Below are 24,028 nucleotides of genomic sequence, written 5' to 3'. Positions count from 1 at the left end.
AGTAGGCAAAATACAAGTAACCTGAGTAGACTCTACTCTTGAAGCTCGAGTCAGTTCAACTTGAGAAGCACTAGCAACCTGAGTAGTCTCAATTCGAAAGATCGAGTAGACTCATGATGAGTTACACGAGCATCAAAACATGATGATTGTTTCACCTGAGGCAAAAAGTGAGGTGCCACAACCTCACGAGGGATAACATGTGCTTTTTGGAAATTAAATCTAGCCTTAAAATTTTCTTTTCTTTGTTTGTTAGCTAATCTAAAGTAAAAATCTACTAAATATCTATCTCTACCACAATGATTGCAAGTGTACTTAACCCGATGTGTGGATTTAAAAGAAGAAGCAACATTTACATTCATTTTAGAAAATAAAAATCTTACAGATTTAAAAACATCCTTCTTAGACTCAGATTTAGCAAGTGTTCCAAATTTGCTACTATCAATAGCTCTAATAACACTGGGTGCATTTGTCTTAGAACAAGCATAGGGATTAAAACTCAAACTTTGTTTCCATGTGCTTGACTTAGATGAATCTAAAATCAGGTTCAGATTTTTCTTACCCTTAGAAAAATATTCTGAAGTGTCTTTCGAGCAATCAACCTATTTAGAAAGAGCTGGGCACTTATCACAAGCAACATTCATTGGTTTCTTTTGTTTACGACAATTAGAGCATGAAAGAACATCAGGAGTAATCATGTCATTAACTATTTGAGAAACTCTAGCATTAGCATCATACAACTTTAATTCAACAATTGAACAATTAGAACACGAAGTTAAAATGAGCAAATCAAACATTGAAGAGCTAGCATTTTTAACATATTTGCAATCCAACACAGCAAGTTTCTCATTCTTCTCAATTTCTTCTCTGAGTTTCTCAAGAGTAGAAGCATGAACGTCTCTAAGTGAAGTGAGCTCAGAATAAATTAAGCCATATGACTTGCAAGAATCATCATCAGGAATTAGAGTCTTAAGTCTTAAGATTTAATAATTAAGTGATTCAATTAAAACATCATGTTTCTTAATTTTCTTATTGCGTTTCTCTAAGAGTGTATCGAGATGAACCACAATATTAGATAAATCATCATAAGTAAGCAATACCTTGTTACCGTCATTGTCCAGTTAATCCTCGGTGTAGCTTTTTTTTGTTGCTTGCCATGAGACACAACCCAATAAAATCACGCAATATGTTGCTCTTGGATGTTGTGTCATCCTTGCTGCTCTCCGAATTAACATCACTCAAGTTGACTTGTTCAAGCGCTGAAAGAACTCAATGTACAACCTTACAGTTGAGAAAGCTCTTCTTCTTCTTGTCATTGAGCAAGCACTTCTTTTTCTCCTTCTCCTCTTTTGATGCCTTTCTTGCAAGCTTAGGACAATTGGAACGAATATGGTTGAGATTACCACATTCATAGCATTTTTTAGGACCTCCACTTCCTCTCTTCCTCATACGCACATTCTGCAATGCTTTAAAGAAATTAGTACAGAGTAGTGTTAAATCTTCTTCAGAAATCAACTCAAGTTGATCATCAGTTAGAAAAGATATAGAAGATAATGAAAAGCTTGATGAAGAAGATTCAATATGAGACATGCTAGGTTGATAGACCAAAGCAATTGATTTATTAGCGTTCTTCCTAGCAAAGACATATAGCTCATGAGTTTTCAATTTAGAATAAAGAACATCTAATGTAAGTGTACTTATAACAATAGATTCTCTAATATATGTCACTTTCATCTCCCATACCGACATGTTTAAAGCTCCTAGCTATTATCGTGCATTTTCAGCATAAATATATCAACATTAATAGCACGCAAATTTCTAAGAATCTTATTAAAGCGAGCAAAGAAATCATCGAGAGACTCACCAGGTTTCATCTCAAATTTCATGTATCCTTATCTAAATCTTGGTGTACCTCTTTAATAGTAGATGAATCTTCATGGTAATCACATAGTGCTTTTCATACCTCGTACGCTGATTTGAGATGTATCACTCAATCGAAATCGCTCCTTCCCAAGCCTTGGATGATCAAGTTTCTTGCCTTGCTATATGCCTCAACGGCTAGCATGTTTTGAGCCGTGAATCATTATTCTCCATAACCACATGTGACTCATAGACTTTTTACCAAAGTGCAAAGCCCTATGCTTAGATGTAGACCTCCATCTTTGTGTTCAAGAACTGAAAATCAACTCCATCGAAAATGATGAGGACATCACTCTTTCGGATACACACACACCGAGTATTCCTCCAACAATAGGTCCATTGACACGAGCTCGTGCACGTCAACTAAATTATGAGGTGAGCTCGTTCCTTAGTGTTCCTTTATATTTTGATAAGGATGGGATGCTACTGAATAATTGTGATGTATTATTACTTAGGAACACGGGAGAAGAACAGCAAGGGCGCCCAAGCCAAGGTGGAGGTCCAATCAAGTTCGAGTCCGTTTCGGAGTCCAGGACCAGCCTGCACTAAAATCGTCGCCCAGGACGCATACGGACTCCGTTTTCGAAGTTCTACACATGGTTGGAAAGCTAAGGAGATAAGCTTTCCAACGGAACTGGTCCCATATACAAATTCTTTCTGAGTCAACAGGAATGGTCGAAACAAGGCGACGTTTAGAATCTGTCAGGGTGCTGCGCCACCATCTTTTGGGCTGTTGGGCCGTGTAACATGTTGGAGTCCATTAGGGACACGTCCAGGGGTCCTTGGCCGACTCTAGTCTTTTATATACAGTAGCCACCGCTCTAATTAGGGTTGGGTTTTGCTTAGATATTGATCTACACACAGTTGTGAGATTTTCGCTCTTGTTCCGGACCGACTAGGCCGCCGCAAGTGTTTGTGGAACCCCGACTTCAAGTGCTTGAATTCAATTCGCAATATTTCAGATTGCATCTTCTACGTTCTTGCTTGTGTTCTCGGTACGCTTGCAGAGATTGAGCCTTCTTGGCGAGGTCAACCGCGCGACACGGTTGATAACCATCGGAGCTTTGGTATAGGGATTGCAAGGGAGACGATCTGTTCGGGTCGAAGCCTTTGGATCATCAACGTCGAGTTCTCCACCCACCGACTTATCGCTACCTATCGGAAGATCCGGCCAACATTACTCATCAACTGGTATCAGATTTTCAGGTTGCCCGTTAGGTAATTTCGTTTTCCCCTTTAGATTAGTCTGTTTTTCATTACCTAGAGTCCAGAAAAAGCCAAAAAAATTCCGTCAATTTCCGCTGCCCTAGAACCCTTTGTGCCTTTGCAATTTTTGTTTTCAGTTGCGCGTTGTTGAGTTTGTGTCCGTGGTCGAGTCTTGTTGCTGGTTTTAGAGTCGTGTTCTTGGTTTTTAGTCAACGCTCCGTGCTGTTTTGATCACGCCGCTATCCCATCGCCACCATCCCCACCAACAAGTCGAGCCACCACATTACTCGATTTGCCACCGTGAGCCGCCTTGTGTTACTTTCCGCCACGCCAACCCTAGATAGGTCGCAAGCCGCCTTGTATCAATTGCCCTGCCACCGCTGCCATCCTTGTTCATTTCGCAATCCTATTGCTTGCAATACCTTAAAGAGGTCAATTTCTGCAAGAGTTGCTTGAAAAAAAAACCCTAACTCGACAGGGGTTCAGTAAAACAGCCATAACTTTCTCATACGGACTCGGAATCAGGCAAAAAAAAATTTCACGGACATCTACAGAAAAAGTTACATCTGTTGCTCCCCAGTTCGTTGAGTTCCGCCCAAAAAATTTTCCCAAATTCGGCTCAGAAGATTGAGTATTCGAGCCGCAAAGTTTCCGCACGCTTTTCAGAGAACGTTCTTGATTTTCTATAGGCCACATTTTGCATCCGTTTGAGCTGAAAATTTCTGTGGTTGTTGCTTGTGTGCTCCTAGTTCAGAAAAAATATATCAGAAAAATACAAAAAAAAAATTGTGATTCCTACTAGTGCTAAAAGACAAAAAAGAGGAGCACATAGAGAACACCCAGATCATTGTGCTATTTGCTGTGTCTTTCTCTGATCATCCTTTTTAGCTTTATTTCAGCTGTTGTGCTAGGACTAGGGACACGTGATAGACCAGCAACTGTGATTCATACTTTGGACACTTATTTAGCTTTGCTCATCTGATTACAGTTATTGCTAATCCTTGCTACCATATTGTGCCTTCCAAGCTCCACCTCCTTTGATCCGAACAGGTTCACTCTTGCAATCATCTCACGCTTCCACGGTTGTTCCTCCTTGCTGCGTTGGTAAGAACATTTGTAAGAGCGTGGTAAGACGCTTGAGTGTGTGTGATTCCACCTTCCACAACCTAGTAGTTGATAGGGATAATATTTGTTGTCCTTTGTTTTCTACTAACCATGTCAGGTGATGGCTCTCCATCGGATTTTAAGGATTGTGTGTCCAAGGAAGAACTCAACAAAGCCTTGCAGGATCATACTAAGCTATTGACAGACATTAGAACAAGCATTGCTAACCTCATCACGCGAGTCAACGACCTTGAGTTGCGACAGCCACCACAAGATGATGACCATTCACATGATGATGATGATGATACTAATAATGGTGACCAAGAAGATGGTGAGGTTTTTGTTGGGCAAGATGCGCGTGCTGAGCAACGTCCTCATGCTGAACACTTACATCAAGGCCAACAACAACGTCGTCAAGGTAATGGAGGTAATAATGTTAATCGCAACGGTCGCGATGATCCTTATTCTAAGATTAAGTTTTCAATGCCTCCTTTTGATGGTGCATATGATGCTGATGCTTATTTAAATTGGGAAATGATGGTTGATCAAAAGTATAGTTCTCATATGGTTCCTGAAATACATAGAGTTAGACTAGCCACTTGTGAGTTCACGAATTATGCTATTATTTGGTGGAATGGTCTAGTTTCTAGTGGCTTAGAACCTGAATCATGGCCTAGACTAAAGCGTGCCATGCGCAATAGATTTATTCCTCCTGATTATACACGTGAATTGAAAAAGAAATTGCAGCGCTTAAATCAAGGTTCTAAATCTGTGCATGATTACTATCAAGAGCTTCAAATTGCTATGCTTCGTTGTAGTATACAAGAGGATGATGAGGATACCATGATTCGTTTTTACTCCGGGTTGAGACGTGAAATTCAAGACCTTGTTGATTATAAAGATTACAATACTACCAATAGGTTGTTACATTTTGCTATCTTGGCAGAAAAAGAACTGCATGGTCGATAACAGGTGCAGAAATTGCGGAACAATTTGGGAGTACATCTACTTCACGAGTACCACCGGGACAAGCAACAACATTCCCTTCTATATCTACACGATCTGCTGCCCCCTCCTCCAACACTCGGGCGCGTTCAGCAGGAGCACCACAACCATCACGTGAGGTGAGTAAATCTACTGTTTCGCAGGATCCAATGCCACGCTCTTCTTCAGGTGCAGCTACCACGGGTCGTACAACGGGTATTGTGTGCCGTCGCTGCCAAGGTATTGGCCACGTCATGAAGGATTGCCCAAGCCAGCGAGCATACTCCGCAACAGCAGATGGTGGATATGTTAGTCATAGTGATGTCGAGGAAGAATATGCATTTGAAGCTAATCTTGCAGCCGATCATGACATGGACAGTGAGGGGGAGGAGATTAGTGGTACCGCTGCCACGGAGAGTTATGCAGCACGCACCTTCATTGTGAAGCGAGTTTTGAGTTCTCAAATGGGGCAAGCGGAGCAGCTACAACGCCATAATCTATTCCAGACATTCCTCATTGTCAAAGATGCACGTGTTCGTACCATAATTGATGGCGGGAGTTGCAACAACCTCTTGAGCTCCGATCTTGTGAAGAATCTTTCCTTGCCAACACGTGCACATCCTCATCCATACTACATTCAGTGGTTCAATAACAGCGGTAAGGTTAAGGTAACACAATCTGCGAGAGTACATTTTTCTATTGGTTCCTACCATGATTATGCTGATTTTGATGTAGTGCCTATACAAGCATGTTCACTTTTGTTAGATCGTCCTTGGGAATTTGATACCGATGCTACACACCATGGTAGAAGTAATAAATACTCTCTCATGCACAAGGGAAAGAAAATCTCTTTACTTCCTTTGACACCTGCTGAAATTGTGCAATGTGATAAAGCTTTAGCTGAAAAAGAAAAGAAAGAACGTGTTTTGGAATCTGAAAATCAGCAAGTAGCTCAATCTGTTTTTCCACCTAAGAAAGAGAAGAACACACATAGGTCCGAAGGCATTAAGTTAAAGGGTGGTGTTATGCTTGCTACTAAATCTGACCTTGCTGAAATTCAAGATAATGATACTTTGTGCTATGCTTTCGTATGCAAAGAGATTTTATTTTCAATTGATAATATACCTAGCTCTTTGCCTCCTGCTGTCACTAACCTTTTGCAGGAGTATAAGGATGTCTTTCCAGCTGAGATACCCCCGGGCTACCACCATTGAGAGGGATAGGGCACCAAATAGATTTGATACCGGGAGCGACTTTGCCAAACCGCGCTGCATATAGTACCAATCCGGAGGAGACTAAGGAAATTCAGCGACAAGTCCAAGACCTTTTGGACCGTGGGTACGTACGAGAGAGCCTTAGTCCTTGTGCTGTTCCTGTTCTTTTAGTTCCTAAGAAAGATGGTACATGGCGTATGTGTGTTGATTGTAGAGCTATTAATAATATCACAATAAGGTATCGTCACCCTATTCCTAGGCTAGACGACATGCTTGATGAGTTGAGTGGTTCTATTATTTTCACGAAAATTGACTTGCGTAGTGGTTACCACCAAATAAGAATGAAATTGGGAGATGAATGGAAAACTGCTTTCAAAACCAAGTTCAGTCTATATGAGTGGTTAGTGATGCCTTTTGGTTTAACTAATGCACCTAGCACTTTCATGAGATTGATGAATGAGGTTTTACGTGCTTTCATAGGAAGATTTGTGGTGGTGTACTTTGATAATATTTTGATCTATAGCAACTTACATGAAGAACACATTGATCATCTACGTGCTGTTTTTACTGCTTTGAGAGAGGCACGTTTGTTTGCTAACCTTGACAAGTGCACCTTTTGCACGAATAGAGTTGCTTTTCTTGGCTATGTTGTTACTCCACAGGGAATTGAAGTGGATGAAGCTAAAATTGAAGCCATCAAGAGCTGGCCGACCCCTGGGACTATCACACAGGTGAGAAGCTTTCATGGCCTTGCAGGGTTCTATCGGCGTTTTGTGAGAGATTTCAGCACCATTGCTGCCCCACTCAATGAGTTGACAAATAAGGGTGTTCCGTTCCAATGGGGGCCAGCACAAGAACAAGCTTTTAATACGCTGAAAGATAAGCTTACGCATGCACCTCTACTCCAACTTCCGGACTTTGGTAAGACTTTTGAGTTAGAATGTGATGCTAGCGGCATTGGAATTGGAGGAGTGCTACTACAAGGAGGTAAACCCGTTGCTTATTTTAGTGAGAAATTGAATGGGCCATCTCTTAATTATTCGACTTATGATAAGGAGTTGTATGCTTTAGTGCGAGTTTTAGAAACATGGCAACATTATCTTTGGCCTAAGGAGTTTATTATTCATTCTGATCATGAAGCTTTGAAACATATTAGAAGCCAAGCCAAACTGAACAAACATCATGCTAAATGGGTTGAATTTATAGAGTCTTTTCCTTATATCATTAAACACAAGAAAGGTAAAGACAAGGGCAAATTGCATCCATACCATCACTTTGAAGCCCATTTTCATCCATACCATCACCCGTGTCCATGACAAACGGGCCCGGGCCCATGTGTTAGTGGCACAGGGTGGTGGTATGGATGAAAATGGGCTTCAAAGTGATGGTATAGATGCAATTTTCGGTAAAGACAATGTCATTGCAGATGCGTTATCTAGACGTTATACCATGTTGTCCCAACTCGATCATAAGATTTTTAGTTTAGAAACAATTAAAGGATTATATGCTGCTAATTTGGACTTTAAAGATGCTTTCGAACATTGTAAAGAAGGAAGAACTTGGAATAAATATATGCTGAATGATGGATTACTATACCGTGCTAACAGGCTATGCATCCCACCTAGCTCTATACGCCTATTGTTCTTGCAGGAAGCGCATGGAGGTGGTTTGATGGGACATTTTGGAGTGAAGAAGACCGAGGATGTACTGGCTACTCACTTCTTTTGGCCTAAGATGAGGCGCGACGTCGAGCGCTACGTGGCACGCTGCACAACTTGCAATAAAGCTAAGTCTCGCTTGAACCCACATAGACTTTATATGCCTCTTCCTGTCCCTAGTGTGCCTTGGGAGGATATTTCTATGGATTTTGTTTTAGGATTGCCTAGGACCAAGAGGGGGAGGGATAGTATATTTGTCGTTGTGGATCGTTTTTCAAAAATGGCACATTTTATATCTTGTCACAAGAGCGATGATGCTACAAACATAGCTGATTTATTTTTCAGGGAAATCATTCGCTTGCATGGAGTGCCTAACACCATTGTTTCGGATCGTGATGCAAAAATTTTGAGCCACTTTTGGAGGACGCTTTGGAATAAACTTGGGACAAAGCTGCTGTTTTCGACGATATGTCACCCTCAAACCGACGGACAAACGGAGGTTGTGAACCGTACATTATCCACCATGTTGCGGGCTGTTTTGAAAAAAACTTTGAGGATGTGGAAAGAGTGTCTACCCTATATTGAGTTCGCTTACAACAGATCAGTTCACTCCACCACCAAGGTAAGTCCGTTTCAGGTAGTGTATGGTTTTAACCCCCGTGCCCCTATTGATTTACTTCCTTTACCAACATCCGAGAAATTAAATTTTGATGCTAAGACACGTGCTGATTTGATTCTGAAAATGTATGAGTTGACTAAGCAAAATATTGAAAAGATGAATGAGAAGTATAGAACTTATGGTAGCCAAGGTCGGAAACATATTACTTTTGAAATTGGTGATCTTGTGTGGTTACATTTGTGCAAAGATAGGTTTCCTGATTTGAGAAAGTCTAAATTGCTGCCTCGAGCTGATGGTCCTTTTAAAATTGTGGAAAAGATCAATGATAATGCATATAAGCTTGAGTTGCCTGCAGATTATGGGGTTAGTCCCACATTTAACATTTCAGATTTAAAGCCTTACTTGGGAGAAGAAGATGACATTGCGTCGAGGACGACTCCAATTCAAGAGGAGGAGGATGATGAGGACATCACTCTTTCGGATACACACACACCGAGTATTCCTCCAACAATAGGTCCATTGACACGAGCTCGTGCACGTCAACTAAATCATGAGGTGAGCTCGTTCCATAGTGTTCCTTTATATTTTGATAAGGATGGGATGCTACTGAATAATTGTGATGTATTATTACTTAGGAACACGGGAGAAGAACAGCAAGGGCGCCCAAGCCAAGGTGGAGGTCCAATCAAGTTCGAGTCCGTTTCGGAGTCCAGGACCATCCTGCACTAAAATCGTCGCCCAGGACGCATACGGACTCCGTTTTCGACGTTCTACACATGATTGGAAAGCTAAGGAGATAAGCTTTCCAACGGAATGGGTCCCATGTCCAAATTATTTCTGAGTCAATAGGAATCGTCGAAACAAGGCGACATCCAGAATCTGTCAGGGTGCTGCGCCACCATCTTTTGGGCCGTTGGGCCGTGTAACGTGTTGGAGTCCATTAGGGACACATCCAGGGGTCCTTGGCCGACCCTAGTCTTTTATATACAGTAGCCGCCGCCCTAATTAGGGTTGAGTTTTGCTTAGATATTGATCTACACACAGTTGTGAGATTTTCGCTCTTGTTCCGGACCGACTAGGCCGCCGCAAGTGTTTGTGGAACCCCGACTTCGAGTGCTTGAATTCAATTCGCAATATTTCAGATTGCATCTTCTACGTTCTTGCTTGTGTTCTCGGTACGCTTGCAGGGATTGAGCCTTCTTGGCGAGGTCAACCACGCGACACGGTTGATAACCATCGGAGCTGTGGTGTAGTGATTGCAAGGGAGACGATCTGTTCGGGTCGAAGCCTTTGGATCATCAACGTCGAGTTCTCCACCCACCGACTTATCGCTACCTATCGGAAGATCAGGCCAACATTACTCATCATAAAACACGAGGTTTTGTGGAATAACTATTTGAAGACATGTTTCTAATTATCGATTAAGATCAATTAGAAAGGATTAAGGCTTTTATACCAATTTTAGGATCGATTACACTTTAATATGACAATCAGAGGGGGTGAATAATTGCGGAAACTAAATTCAAAGATAAATTCACCCAAATCAAAAATAGACTTCAACTCAGTATTCCACTAAAAATGAATTGTACACACTCTAGTAAAAATAATGTAGACTATGGTTTAGTTGCCCTCAAATTTGGATAGAAGAAACTAGATTCAAGTACAAAACTATTCCAACAAAAATCAACTCAATCAGATATGTGGATCAAGAATTATTCCTAGTCGAAGAAGACTGTATCAACCAGAATTGAGTAGATCAAAACCTAGTCGAGTTAACCAAAAAAGCTACTCAAGATCAAATGAAAACCACTCGAAATTTTCTTACATGAAACAATAGATATTCTAGAAAGGTTTTAGATGAATTACCAAGATTAAACTTGATAAAAACATGAAATTAATCAAAAACCAAAATCAAGCACACAGAATATAGAACAGAGGGAAAATTCCAAATCAATAACTCATCAACTAAAGAAACATGATTTTCATTGCATAGATGAGTTACAAGATGCCTCTCCAAAGTATCTAACAATAAATTTTATGAAATCTCAAAACAACTGTCTCTAGGGTTTCTCTATGTTTCTCTCTGTTGCATTGTCTACCCAATGCAATAGATCTCTCTATTTATTAGATAGACACACGCACAAATATGACCGAATCGAACTACAACTCCAAGTCATATTCAACCTAGTCTCCATCCTCCTCTATTCACAAGAGAACAAATAACTTCTGCTAATTAAGCTAATTAGCCAACAACTCTCACATAATCATGCATGCAACATCTCATATGCATACATGCATGTACGTAACCAACTCAGAGTCTATCTCTGACACTAACTCTTGTCTCAAGTCCAGCCATCACACGACTCTCTCGTACCTGCTCCGACTCGAACATGAATTAGTCTTTACGTCCTCGCACGATCAGATAGTCTCATGCGTCCATCGCAAAACCTTATCTCCATATACATTGTTCTCTCAGCTCAAACGTCCTGCATGACATCCTCGATCACCATGATCTCAGTTCCTCCTGAACCTAGTCACTGAACCTCAGTTTCTCCCTAAACCTAGTTCGTCAATCTGTCATCGACTGCATTCACCTCGAGCAACATCTACACGTGAATCAAACAACAAACGAGTAGGAGCACAAGTCATTCCCGACTTGACTCAAGATCAGTTTACGCAACACTACGCAAACTTCAAGCAAAACCATCACGCTAACATAAGCATGCCCAACTTCTAATAGCGCATCAAACCATCTATGTTATCCAAGCATATCCAAGCAATATCTTAGCAACTCATGAACATCATCCTAATGTCATTATGCTAAATCACTTTGCTATGTCAATTTCATTATTCAAACCAATTTTTCATCACATGATCTCACGGAGTGCCATGGTGCTCGAGGCTCACCAAAAGGGGGCCTATGAGGGGCCCTTTGGCTACATTGTGGACATGGCGGCTGTCGAGTGGGGTAGGGTCCCCGTACTCAATGTGTCTAGCTAAGTATTGATCACCATGGACGGAGATCAGCCCCTAGGGATCGAGCATCTTCATGCAGAGGTAGTTGTGATGGGAAACTGCCCCGACTTTGATCAAAGTGCCCCAACCCAGGATGAAATTGTAGGGGTAGGGTACATCCAAAACATCGAAGGTGATCGCCGTGGTTTGTGCAGTGGAGCCCTCGCTAAAGGTGAAAGGAAGCTCTATCTGACCTAGGAGGTCGGGGGAGGGATCATTGAACCCTTGGAAGGGCCTCTAGGCCAGAGAGAGCCGGCTCCATGGGATGCGGAGCTAGTCAAAGTCATGCACAAAGAGGAGGTCTGCAGAGCTCCATGCGTCAGTGTGGGTGAAGTTCACCCCCATATCATCGTCGAAGGTGAAGGTCACATGGGCTTCGGCCCATCCAAGGACATGGTGGTGGACGCTGGTTGCCCCAACATGGTAGACCCCATGTGTGTAAATCTCACTATTGTCGCTTCGAGGAGCCACCGGAGGTTCCCCCCTGGTTATGGCTAGGAACACTTGCTTGGCACATTCCCCTCTTTGATGTGCTACACCATATGTGGTGGAGGCGGAGGGGGCAGAGCTAGCTGAGGAGGGTCCTGCAAGACCAGGTGATCCACCTAGCAACCCATTGCAGGCCCACCAACTCTGATCCTCTCATCTCCGGCCTTCTCCCATGCCACGCGAGCCGCCTGCCACCTGAGGTATTGTGCACGAGGGTCCCATGCAGAGTGCACCAGTACCCATCTTCAAGTTGCCGGCTGGGGGCATGCTACCATCCGAGGAAGGTACTAGAGCGCCCACAACCTCACCCCTTCAATCGATGCGGGTTCAGAGCCCCTCACGCGTGGTCGATGTTATGGATGCCACGACGCTGGCGTTGTTGGGATGTGGCGGGGCCTGTGAGGCCCCTGCTTACGAGATTGGCTTTGTGGGCTTGGCTGAGGGGGCGCAACAGCATTCATGGCCTCCCGACAAAGCCGCTCATCCTCTGCACAAACGTACTCCTCAAATTTACACATGAGGGAATTCACCATGTGCACTGGGCACCAGTGCAGTCGATCGAAGAGGGGCCCAGAGGCCAGAGCTTGGATCGCCGTATTGATTACCGATGACTCCGAGATGCCCTTTATTTGGGCCTTAGTTTGGGCAAACCTCTGGAAGTAATCTCAGAGGGTCTCGTCCAGCTATTGGTTGACAATGAATAGGCTCCTATAGGTCATTGGCTCGATGAAGGTGCCTTGGAAGTTATTGCAGAAGGCATCCTAGAGCTAGGATCTGGTGTAAATGGTCCCCAGCTCCAGCGCCAAGAACCATCAGAGGACTACCCCTTCCAAAGCGAGGGGGAAGCATTTGGCCATGGTGGTCTACCCCCTCTGTTGGTCTCGATGGCAAGAGTGTACGAGCGAATGAACTCACCTGGGTCCAAATAGCTCTTAAACTTAGAAAGTTTGGGGGTCTGGCACACGTTTTGGAAGGGCTCAGCCTGCAAGCTCACCTGTAAGGGTGAGTCAGAGTCTTGGAACAGAACCTCGTGTCAATGGTACCGAGGCTCAGGTGCCTCCGGGCTAACTAGAGGCAATGCTTGGGGATGACAATGAGCGAAGATGACACCCTCGATGGCCCCTGGAGCCCAGACGCCACGGCATTGGCTGTCACGGGAGCAGCCCCAGTTAGAACCGTTGCTAGCTGCATAACCTACAGGGGCACCTGTAGCTCCTCCAGTTGGGCCTAAAGGGCCGCCACATTTGCATGCTGGCTAGTCGTGGCGGCATATACAGCTATGGCCTTAGTCGCAGTCCTTTGGTGTGCAACGAGTATCTCATTGTACTACTGTTGAAGGGCCTCTGAACTAGCAAAGCCCCCAGCATCAACCATAGTCAGGGTCACGGCCAGGTCAGTGGTAGCCACGGGGCCCTCGTCTGTTTGAGAGTGGACTCATCGTCGCTCCTGGTTAGGCCGCTGGCATTGGCATAGCGTGTGTTTGCCCGCGACTGTCGTGCGAACTTTCGCACAAGCGTCACCATGGAGCCAGCCGCTTGGACGGTGCCAACTGTCTGAGTGCTTCGGGATGTCCCTACGGACAACGCCAATTTTTGGTGGACAAAAAAGTTTTCCACGAACAGGGTGCGACGAGAGCTAACCCACTGGAGTGGCTCAAGCTTGGAGAAAAAGTGTAGAGGAAGAGAATGCTTAGAGTGATGAAAAATTCCCCTCCCTTGGCGCGGTGGCCTTGTATCAGTATTTATATTGCCATACAGGATGTAAGTGTACACGTATACCCCTACAGGGTTGGTAAAGATACAAGTCGTTATTGTACAACCAGCCATTAGGGCTAGCCTGATAAAAAATTGTTCAGGCTCAGGTCAACCTTCAACTACTCTGATGACATCACCTAACCGTGGTAGTGACCGTGATGGCAAGTGATCATAGTGCTAGGCTGATCGTTAGCTATAGTATCAGTCTCATCCAATCTGAAGGGTCGGCGTTCAACTACTCCGGCATTAAATGCTGATCACTTCGTAACAGATAGTTGGTAGTCGGTGAGGCCCTCTTCCCGCTGGTTTTACAGAAGGGCCGTTTGCTCCTCCAAGGCTCCGGAACTCAGCGGCCTCTGGAGGTCCGCGGGCCACGAAGGATTAGGTCTCTGTGATGACTTAGAGCTTGGAGTCTCTGGAGAGGTTCCAGAGACCATAACAGTCTGGTGAATCAGCAACAATTTCATAGACTCTCGCCTTAAAGAAGTCTAGGCTCTGCAGGCTTAACTTCAGGGGTCTTTGATGGCGAACACCCCGCCCCCCTCTCCCCAATAGCGGAAGCACTATTTGCCTACTTCCCAAGGCTCAGAGTCAGTGGTTTGTTTCACTCGCTGTTTTCCGCCGCGTCGAGTTAGCTCGCAACTGACTCCTTCCCACCTTGACGGGCATCGTGGTGTAATTTGAACTCTTTTCCCCTCCTGCAATGAATCGGAACAACTCCTGCATATTTCCTTACAACTCCTGCATGTTTCCTTACAAAAAGCGATTGCCATCATTCAGAACAGATAGATGCATAATAATTCTTCGACATCTATTGTTCAGAAAAGAATAATTCCTCACCATCCGCGCTTGCAGATTCAGCACCTTTTATTATTCTTAAGCATCTTCACTTGTCGATGCAACTGTTTGGGTTCACTTCTCTGAATCCAAATGGAGCAGCGTCTTCAACTACACGCTCGGAAACAATAACAAAGACGCGCAGCGGCTTCCAAACGGAGCTGGCGATGCTTGTCATCTTCCGCACGGCCGGACTGGTTTCCCGATACATACGCACGCACCACACCATAGAAGATAAAACATGAACACCTTATTTAGTAGAGCTCCAGTTCAAAAATTTATTTATTTTAATCTAGTATTTATAGATAAATATAGAGTAATTTAAGTATATTTTTTAATCTAGTGTGTAAATAAAGTGACTCATCTAATATACACTTAACTTCAGCTTCACGGAATTTTAAAACTACAGGTATCTTATTCTAAGAATTCTTAGAGCTGAACCCAAAGATGTGAATAAATTAGGGATCATTAACCTTACAATCCAAAAATACCCCTCTTCTATGTAAGTGATTGTATAAGCTACTAATTGATGATGGAACGTGATAAGAATTACTTCCAAATATATAGGGCTAAAACCTCTTTCACAAGTCGAAGAAAAACCATATGACTCACACTTTTGAGTCGGACTAATGAAAGTAGAAAATATCATATTCAGATATGATATTTTTAACATAAAGGACGGATTAGAAATTAGATTTTTGAAGAACACTTGGTTAGGTAACTCACCACTAAGGTGCCAATTTCCCTCTTTATATAACATTGTGTGAAAGCTAAGCGATGGAGTCATTTCTCATAAATATTTCGTTTAGATAGGATCTAACTGGTCCGAAATTAATAACATAAAATAAATTGATGCTCGTCTAACCAACATCATTTTATGGAAGGACCGAGATGAATTTAAATGGAGCTTAAACCAAACTAAAAAAATTACAGTTAGCTCTCTATATAGAGTCCTGGTGCAAGATGATGAACTAATCCAAAGTAAAATATGGAAATTAAAGTTACCATTAAAAATTAAAATATTCTTTTGGTATTTATATAAAGAGATTCTCTTATAAAAGGATAACCTAAAAAAAAGGCAATGACTTAGAGATTAGAAGTGTCGCTTTGCTCACAAACCCAGGACAATTAAGCATATTTTTTATTACCGTTTTACATATTCTGCATGGCTAATAGTCTAGGTATCATCAATTTTTTTACCAATCACCAAGTGTTAAAAATATATTTGAGAACTGGCTTCAGGGTCTTAGTAAAAATATGAAAGACTATATAATGACAGTGAGGGCCAAAATTTATTGGGCACTACGACTATACAGGAACAACGTTGTCTTCAACACGAAAAGATATGTTTCTTCTTTACAGCTTATTTTTAATTGTATATTGGCTCTGTTCGTGGTGGTCTGTATTATATCAGCAGAGCATCGCATAATGGTTACTATAGCGTGTACGAGGCTGGAGCAGGCGTTCAAAGAGATATTTACTCAGTTTAGATGACAGTCTAGACTCCGTATACAAACTTAATCATAATAACTTATGTAGAGTAGATATGTTTCTTCTTATTTGTCTCTTCCTATTATGGGTTTTATGTAATATTCTGACTCTTTAGTGAGTGGCTATGTACGTCTTAGTAATGCAGAGATCGAGAATAGATTTGTATCATCTTGATATAAGGATGAGAATTAATAAAACTTTTTAAAAAAAATAATATCATACATGCTACCAGCTAACGTTAGTGTCAGAGTAACCCATCTCTAGCATGCTTCCATGCATGTATCCTCTGACCTGTCCCTGTCAGGCGTTCTTTGCACGCAAGATATACTTCTCCAATAAATAAATATTGTGAGATCAGATTCAGAGTTGTTGAGCAATTAGAGAGCATAATGGATGCATGCACACCGTTGCGAAGAAGGATAAACTGTCTGGTCCATGTTCCTCTTGGAGGAAACAACCAGTAATCAAATTAAAAGCAATGGCCAAGTAGATCCGTGGACCAAATGGACTGAAGGAAAAAAAACTTATCAGCTTCTGCAGCTTCACGGAGTCAACCAAGTAGTATATTAGCTTCCTTATCCCCTTACCTCCTATTGGCAATCCGAACAGATGCATGGTAGTGATATCCAATACAAACAATTTACATTCAAGTAAAACCAACTGTCAGTAGATCATGATTAATCCAATAAGTCAAAGAGAGGAAAAAATCTTCCAGAACATGACTACATGCAAGCCATTTGTTTATATCTGCAATTCTGCAGCACATCATATTGTTGCATACTGTGCAGAACAATAGGCAAGCACTTCTGGGATTTGAAGAAACCCATCCACCGCACGCAACCTCAAACGACCGGTTCTATTTTAACCAGAGGCAGTAGCAATTATTAATAACACTAAGATGCTTCTGATTGAAACTTTTCTAATGATGCTACATGCAGACGGTGCAGTTGCCCGGCCCATGCATGACCATTCTTGTATATTTTTAGTCTTGATCGCCAGCTAGTTAACCAAGATGGAGCATCCACATGGAGAAGATGATCACCAGATATACATCCATTGGTCAACCTGGTTGTCAGCAAAATAAGTGGCTGCAAAAGCTAAATTGGCAGCTTGCCACATACTAATTTGTTGTGTCAATGCCTCAGTGTATGTAATGGAGCTGGATTTTCCACTAGGCAGCGTTCAGTGGGTTATGTTCCCTTCCTTTTTTGTGTATATATACTATGTGCGTCCATGGTGCGATCTAGGAATATTTGTAGAGTTTCCACCTGGTGACCAAAGATCTAGCTAACACGCATCGATATAGTACTTTGTGGACGTGCTGTTTCTTTTTTTCATTAAGGAGGTCCACACTCACCCAACAACAGAAGTACTGAGAAAGCGCCTCCGGGGCAGCCACTGGGGCTCGAACCCAGATCGGTTGCCTGAAAAATACTGTTTCTGTACAGTGAAAATAGTGTTCCAGACTGAAAAGGGTACATTTAAGTCTATAACGGTCATATATTTCACTAACTAGATCTTGGCTGATGAGACTACCATGATTTCGGTTGTTACATTGTAACCTAGAGACAAAACTGTCAAAAAGAGAGATGGATATGAATCTTTAGATACATATATTTAGAAAAGTGAGACACAAAAAATGCAGAGTCTGAAGAACATGGGCAGCTTGCCACTGCTCAGTAATCTTGGGACAGGCCTGCCTGTCCTACCTCCTCCTCTCTGCCCAGTCATCTGCTTGCAAGGAACCACAAGCCCATACAAAACAGCCAAACTGGCAGCAGAATATAATCTAGTCCTCCATGCACAGCTTGTGCCTCATGCTCGCTCTTGTCTGAAGCTCATATCATTACGCTTCACTTCAGTCATCGGCAGTTTGGCATGGCATGCTACTTCCTTTTGTAAGAACAAGGAAGCCTTGTTCTGAACCCATAGGACATCTCTCTCATAGGGCTTAAAAATTTCTGGGAGAAGTATGACTACTATTGTTTAAGTATGAGTACATAAATCGGCCAGATTTCCTCCTTACTAGCTTACTGTGTATTTAGACTAGTTGACTGGTGTAAAACATATGCCATATGCAGTACTCATCCTATTTCCCCAATATCTCTGCATGCTGACCAAGATCACATACAAACAAGATACCGAATCTAAAAAATAAATAATGATATTGAGCCATACATACACTCATTAGATGCTGTACTACTACTACCCAACCTTATTTGCAGCATTATATCATGGTACAATGTGAAAATTGCAATACATACATCTTAATTTCCTCGGTGGTGGTATACTACAACTACTTAAGTACTTGATTTATATTGCAGTACACTGTACATACACTCTTGATTCCCTTGGTGGAAAAAGCAAGACAGCAGGACATCATATGAAAACAGATAAATACTTTGAGACAGATAAATACAGTAGATGCATGGACTAAAAAAAAGCAAGCCTTATTCAGTTTACTGAGTGAACCAAGTAACATATTAGATTCATTATCCCCTTATCTCTTCTTCTGGCAAAGCAACAGATGCACGGTATCTAACACAAACAATTTACGTTAAATAAAGCTACTGTCAGTAGATCATGATTAATCTTCTAAGTCAAAGCAAAAAAATAAAGAAAAGCCTTCCACATGATAACTACATGTGTGTAAGCCATTTGTCTACATCTGCACTGCATCATTGTAGTACTCTGTACTAAATTAGGCCGACAATTCTGGAGTTTGAAGAAAACGATGAAATAGATAGATGCGCATAGTCTCGCGTATATTGATCCCCCAAATTCGTTGTGCATAGTGCATCAGAAAGGTTTCTTGGAACTCCAGATTAGAACAATCAGAAGCTTGGGATCATCCTGCAAAGAGTGCAGCTGTTTTCCTTCAGTGCTACACCTAGACTTAAGTTCATGAATCATAGGAACATAAGCCAAAAAAGAGCTATTCAGGCATCCAAAGAGGGTCTATAAAAAGTATAGCATTAGTAAGACTAAGACTAAGATGCCTCTGATTGCAGCATATGTATTGATGGCATATCACATATGCTGTTGGCCGACCAATGACTTGCATCATTAATATTAATCACCAGCTGCTGGTCAACCAAGATGGGGCATGCAACCACTCCCAAATGTCAACCTGACTATTAGCAAAAAAAGGTGGCTGCCACAGCTAGATAGCTTGCCACCAAGTACTTCGTTAAGTCAACGCCTGAATATGTGGTTATGGAGCTGGATTTTCCATTAGGCAGCGTTCAGTGGGTTATGTTCCTTTCTTTTTCTTTATTTAGTGTATATAATAGTCCACTTACAATTGTCCTTAAAATCTCAAATATGTCAAAGAAAAGAATAGTTTTTTTGGGTTTCTTCCAGTTTCTATAATTCTCCACTTAATATATCCTTACCTCACTCTTAACATGATAATTGCTGGGTGGCAAAATGCAGGGGCGGATCGAGGGGACGCAGCCGGGTGCGAGCTCTTCTACCTCTGCCGGATCGTGTAAATCCTAAAACAATAGAACTCACAAATAACAACAAATTCAAAAGAAATTAGGTCGCCATATATATGTGCTCAAATTGCTCGTAATACAGAGTGCTCATCACAGGAGAGAGATGTTTGGCTGCTAACTTGTTTGCTTTGTATCCAAAGAAGAGACATGCTCGGTTCGCGTTTCCTATGAATAGCGTGCGGCACGAACATCGCCATCCTCTGCAGCATTCAAAATCAGACATCTCAAGTCCAAGGGAACAGGTTCAAGGTAAATCCCAGACAAGGTACCAAGGGCAGCGTGCAAACAACTCCAATTTCTTGAACAGCAGCACTAGGTTTTGCAAGAATTTCAACTTTTCTGGCAACGACAGCTTCGTGCTACTTCAGTGTATTGAGTGTACTGGCCCCGAAATCCAACTAAGATCGACTATGCTAGAGTGCTCTGGATGCATTGAAACATTCATGGTGATCACGCATAGCCAGTGGCCTACAGGTCACACAAGACTATCGGTGTCATTCAACTAATCTGTCCGCGGCAAGGAGCAAGTTTATATCGTTGTACACATGCCAACCTTTTTTCCAGAAAATATTGTTTCACATGCTATTGTGTTATCTTCGACTCGGTACAATATCTATGCTGCTTCGCTAATTTAACATTTAATGTTAAATACATTTACGGCCTCATCATTCGACTTTTGTGTTATCTTCAACTCGAATCTAGGCGCCTTTTGTTTTTCTCGACACAAACATGTCTACTTCATGTATTCTTCTTCCGGCAATGATATATTATATATCACTGTCGATTCGTAAGCTCAAAGCATATAAAAAAACCGAGCTAATAAGAACCGACAATGATAATGGTTATCAATGTTGATTTTTTGTTACAAACCGGCAGTGATATTTAAATTATCACTATTGATTCTTGCCGGCAGTGATATTAATGTTGTAATATGTGCGATATAAATAGCATATATATACATATTCCAATAAAAAAATAATACAAGTAGAAGGAAACACATGACAAAAATATGAATATGAGATACATGACTGTCATACCATGAGCACTGAGAATATAAATCATGTATGTATAACTGAACTGAACTTGATGAGATATTAAAATGGCTCTCAGAGTATTCTTGTCAGCTAGCTCCAGATCAATAAAGATCTGCTCCCAAGCTGACCTATTAGTCATATCACAAATTAAACTAGGATATGAGATCACACCTAGATAACAACCTTGATATACAATTCTCTGAATTCTACAGACTCCTGGACAGAACAACAAAGATATTATGACTGAAAATCAAAATTCAACACTTAGACAACACCTTGCCTTCACAAGACAGACAATCAGAACACTAATACCTCTCTGCACAAGTGACAGAAAGGAAAATAGAAGCTGTCCCAAGCTACAGATTGCAAAGGAATCTTCACATTGTGCTGAACTCAGAGATAAATGCCACTCAAGTCCAGGAATACAAGCAAATAGACAGTGACAGATAACTAAAACAAAATTCAACTAGCAAGAGATCAGAATCCTCATAATCAAAACTAAAAGATCATATCACTGCCTATGCCAATTGCAAAACAGAGAATCAAGGTTGTATCCATTGTACTCAACATCCTAATTCAATTTCAATAAAATTTATCATCACTGAGCAAGTATACCAGGCATCCAACAGTTCAGATCAGAGGGAGAAGAAAGCTCACAGTGTATATGTTGGAATGAGCTGGTGAGTGAGGCAAGGCACGGCACAGATGCCGCAGTCCCAGAAATCCAACCACCCGTCGTTGCCGCCGGAGGGATGGATGACGGAGATACAGTACCTCGACCGCACGGCCTCTGCAGTTCGGGCGAGCCTCGGCAGTGCAGCGCTGAACACCAACAGGTCTCCTTCCCAGTGCCGCAAAAGCTTCGGCCAAATCACGGTTGGAGCCCAAGCTCCCAACCACCAAAGCTCAAATCACAGAGGGAAGAGAGGGGAGACAGAAAATTGTGAGATGCCCAAGATTTCTCATCCACCGAATCAAAGCCCAGCTTCAGTAGAAAAAGGGGGATGGCAGGCAGCCGACTCACGGCACAGAGGAGCTAACCTCCGAACCCTACGCGCTTATCTCCTCATTGGGGCGCATCAGACGGCCAGCACCAGCCAGGACCACGCCCAGCAGAGCCCTGAGCGCGAGATGCCCAGAGAGGCAGTTGTAGCTGCCGCCGCCCTCTCCCCCGAAGGGGATTTTTCCTTTTCCCTACACCTTGTCAGCCGGCAACCTTTTAGGGCACACCAACGAAGGGCTTGAGCCCAAAACCAGTAAGAAGGCCCAGCTGTAGCTGAAATTCGGCCCAGAGAAGCAAAGATCACATTAAAATTTCTAAAGAATATACAACAATTAATTCATCAAAAGACGTGTCTTTAATAACATGTAGTGATAATAGCTATCACTATCGGTTGCATTTATAAACTGGCAATGATATCCAAAAATCCATATGAATTCTTGCTCCTATCTGCTTAGCTTCTCCCGAGCACCTTTAAATATTTCATAATTAGATCGCTCTCACTCAATCACTTTCTCTCTCACCCTCTCCCCTCCACCGCTGCCGGGATGGATCCACATGATTCTCTCTCCCCCTTCGGGCACTCCACTGCCACCTTCTCCGGCTATGCCACCAGCAGTTGCGCCGTCATCTGACAACAAGGTGCAGGCCCCATAGGAGAGCTTGGACAAGGCACAGACCTCAGATTTTGGCAAATTGGCAGGTCCTCCCTCTGTGGATGACATGTGGGACTACTTCCTCAACGAACCGAAGGTAAAGAGGCCCTGGCCAAGCTCAAATGTGGAGGAGGAAGAGGAGGACAAGGACGAGGATGACGGCAGCGATGGTGAGGACGACAATGACGATGAGGAGGAGGATGGCGGCAACGACAAGGACGAGGATGGCGATAATGACTACTACTTCTTCGTCGTTGTGGCTAACCGGTAGACGCGACGCACACATTTAGTGTTTTTTTTTGCACGTGGGTTTAGGGTTTTTTACACGTGATGGTGCATCTCTTTTGTTTTTTGTGTACAGTGATGGATTTAGTAACTTAATTATAGATTAGTGTGATATAAAGCTCTAATTCTAGAGATGGGTAATATAAAGCTTGGTAAAATTATTACCTGCATGTTTAGATTTTTATTTTTTTACCTAAAGTGAGTATCATTGTCAGTTCGTAGTTAGAATCGGTAGTGATAAGTATGCAAATCGGTAAAATAACCTCAAGAACTAGCAGTGATATGTGCAATCACTGTCGATTTTATAGCTGGCAGTGATAATCTAGCCACTTAATCATTGTTGATTCAAAAATCAGAGTTTATCAGTTTTTTAAACAGCTAGTGATTACATTTTATATAGTAGTGAGAACATTAACAGCTAGCAACAGATCTAGCAGGGGCCTGGGTGGGCTCAAGCCCCCCTACTGGCTGCTGCTATCTATTGGATAGAAGGGGTGAAGGAGCTATGAGGAGAATGAGAGAAAAGAAGAAGATGGAGAGGAGATGGGGGAGAAAGAAGAGATTGAGCCCTACGATTTGTGTCTCCGTCCGTCACTGTTAACAGTATATCCGATCTCACCTTGATACAATAGTAAAAAACATCATTTCGGAACTTTCGGCCAAAGCATATCACTTTCACCTTTCCTCCCTCCAAATTAAAGTACACACTAGATACATGTGGCGCCTTCTGCTACCTCTTAAGTATCTTGAGTGTTACGATCAATCGAAGATCAAAAAGGTTCCTAACGCTCCTGTTCCTTCTGACGTAGTATGATTACTGCATCCTTGGAGCCTGGTTGTCACACATGTATGTGCAATGAGAAGCCATCATGCCCTAAACACAACAGGAAAGCAAGACAAACGCCCCAAAAGCCATCATGTAACCCCTTTCTGTTCAGCGCTTTTTATCTCATTAACTATGATTAATTTGGTCACCTAATTAAACCTCAATTCTTTGCTTTGCAGACCAGCCCTGCCAAACATGCCATGTGCAGAAACCTTCCTTCCCCAAGCAGCTCATCCCTTTGCTTCATCGATCCCTTTATGATCACCAAAGGAAAAGAATCCTCTTTTTCTTTAGCACTTAACACTACGGGTTACAGCACTCAACCACTAAAAACTTAAAACTTCTGTACAGAGGTTGCTTAATCACTGCATATGGAGTAGAGAAATTTGTGTCATTGCACACGTAGCAAATAACACTCGATAGGACACAGTTCGGTTTT

The 24,028-nt window shown here is 42.4% G+C and overlaps 1 protein-coding gene across 1 annotated transcript; it reads left to right on the top strand.

Annotated features, from left to right (window-relative positions):
* Positions 1–21,527: 21,527 nt before the first annotated feature.
* Positions 21,528–22,749, top strand: LOC133900236 (histone chaperone rtt106-like). Its single transcript, XM_062341351.1, has 2 exons — positions 21,528–21,765; positions 22,526–22,749. Exons 1-2 carry the CDS (start codon positions 21,528–21,530, stop codon positions 22,747–22,749), a joined length of 462 nt encoding a protein of 153 aa, XP_062197335.1.
* The last annotated feature ends 1,279 nt before the right edge of the window (positions 22,750–24,028 follow it).

The sequence above is a fragment of the Phragmites australis genome, chromosome 19 (genome assembly GCF_958298935.1).
Source record: "Phragmites australis chromosome 19, lpPhrAust1.1, whole genome shotgun sequence".
Classification (NCBI taxonomy): domain Eukaryota; kingdom Viridiplantae; phylum Streptophyta; class Magnoliopsida; order Poales; family Poaceae; genus Phragmites; species Phragmites australis.
This window is presented reverse-complemented; position numbering and strand designations above follow the sequence as displayed.

Excerpts from the sequence above, each read along its gene's own strand:
- LOC133900236 (XM_062341351.1), top strand. The coding sequence starts at position 21,528 with ATGCCGCAGTCCCAGAAATCCAACCACCCGTCGTTGCCGCCGGAGGGA. Across the intron at positions 21,766-22,525 it reads GAGAGGGGAGACAGAAAATT|GTCCTCCCTCTGTGGATGAC; the intron begins GTGAGATGCCCA and ends GCAAATTGGCAG.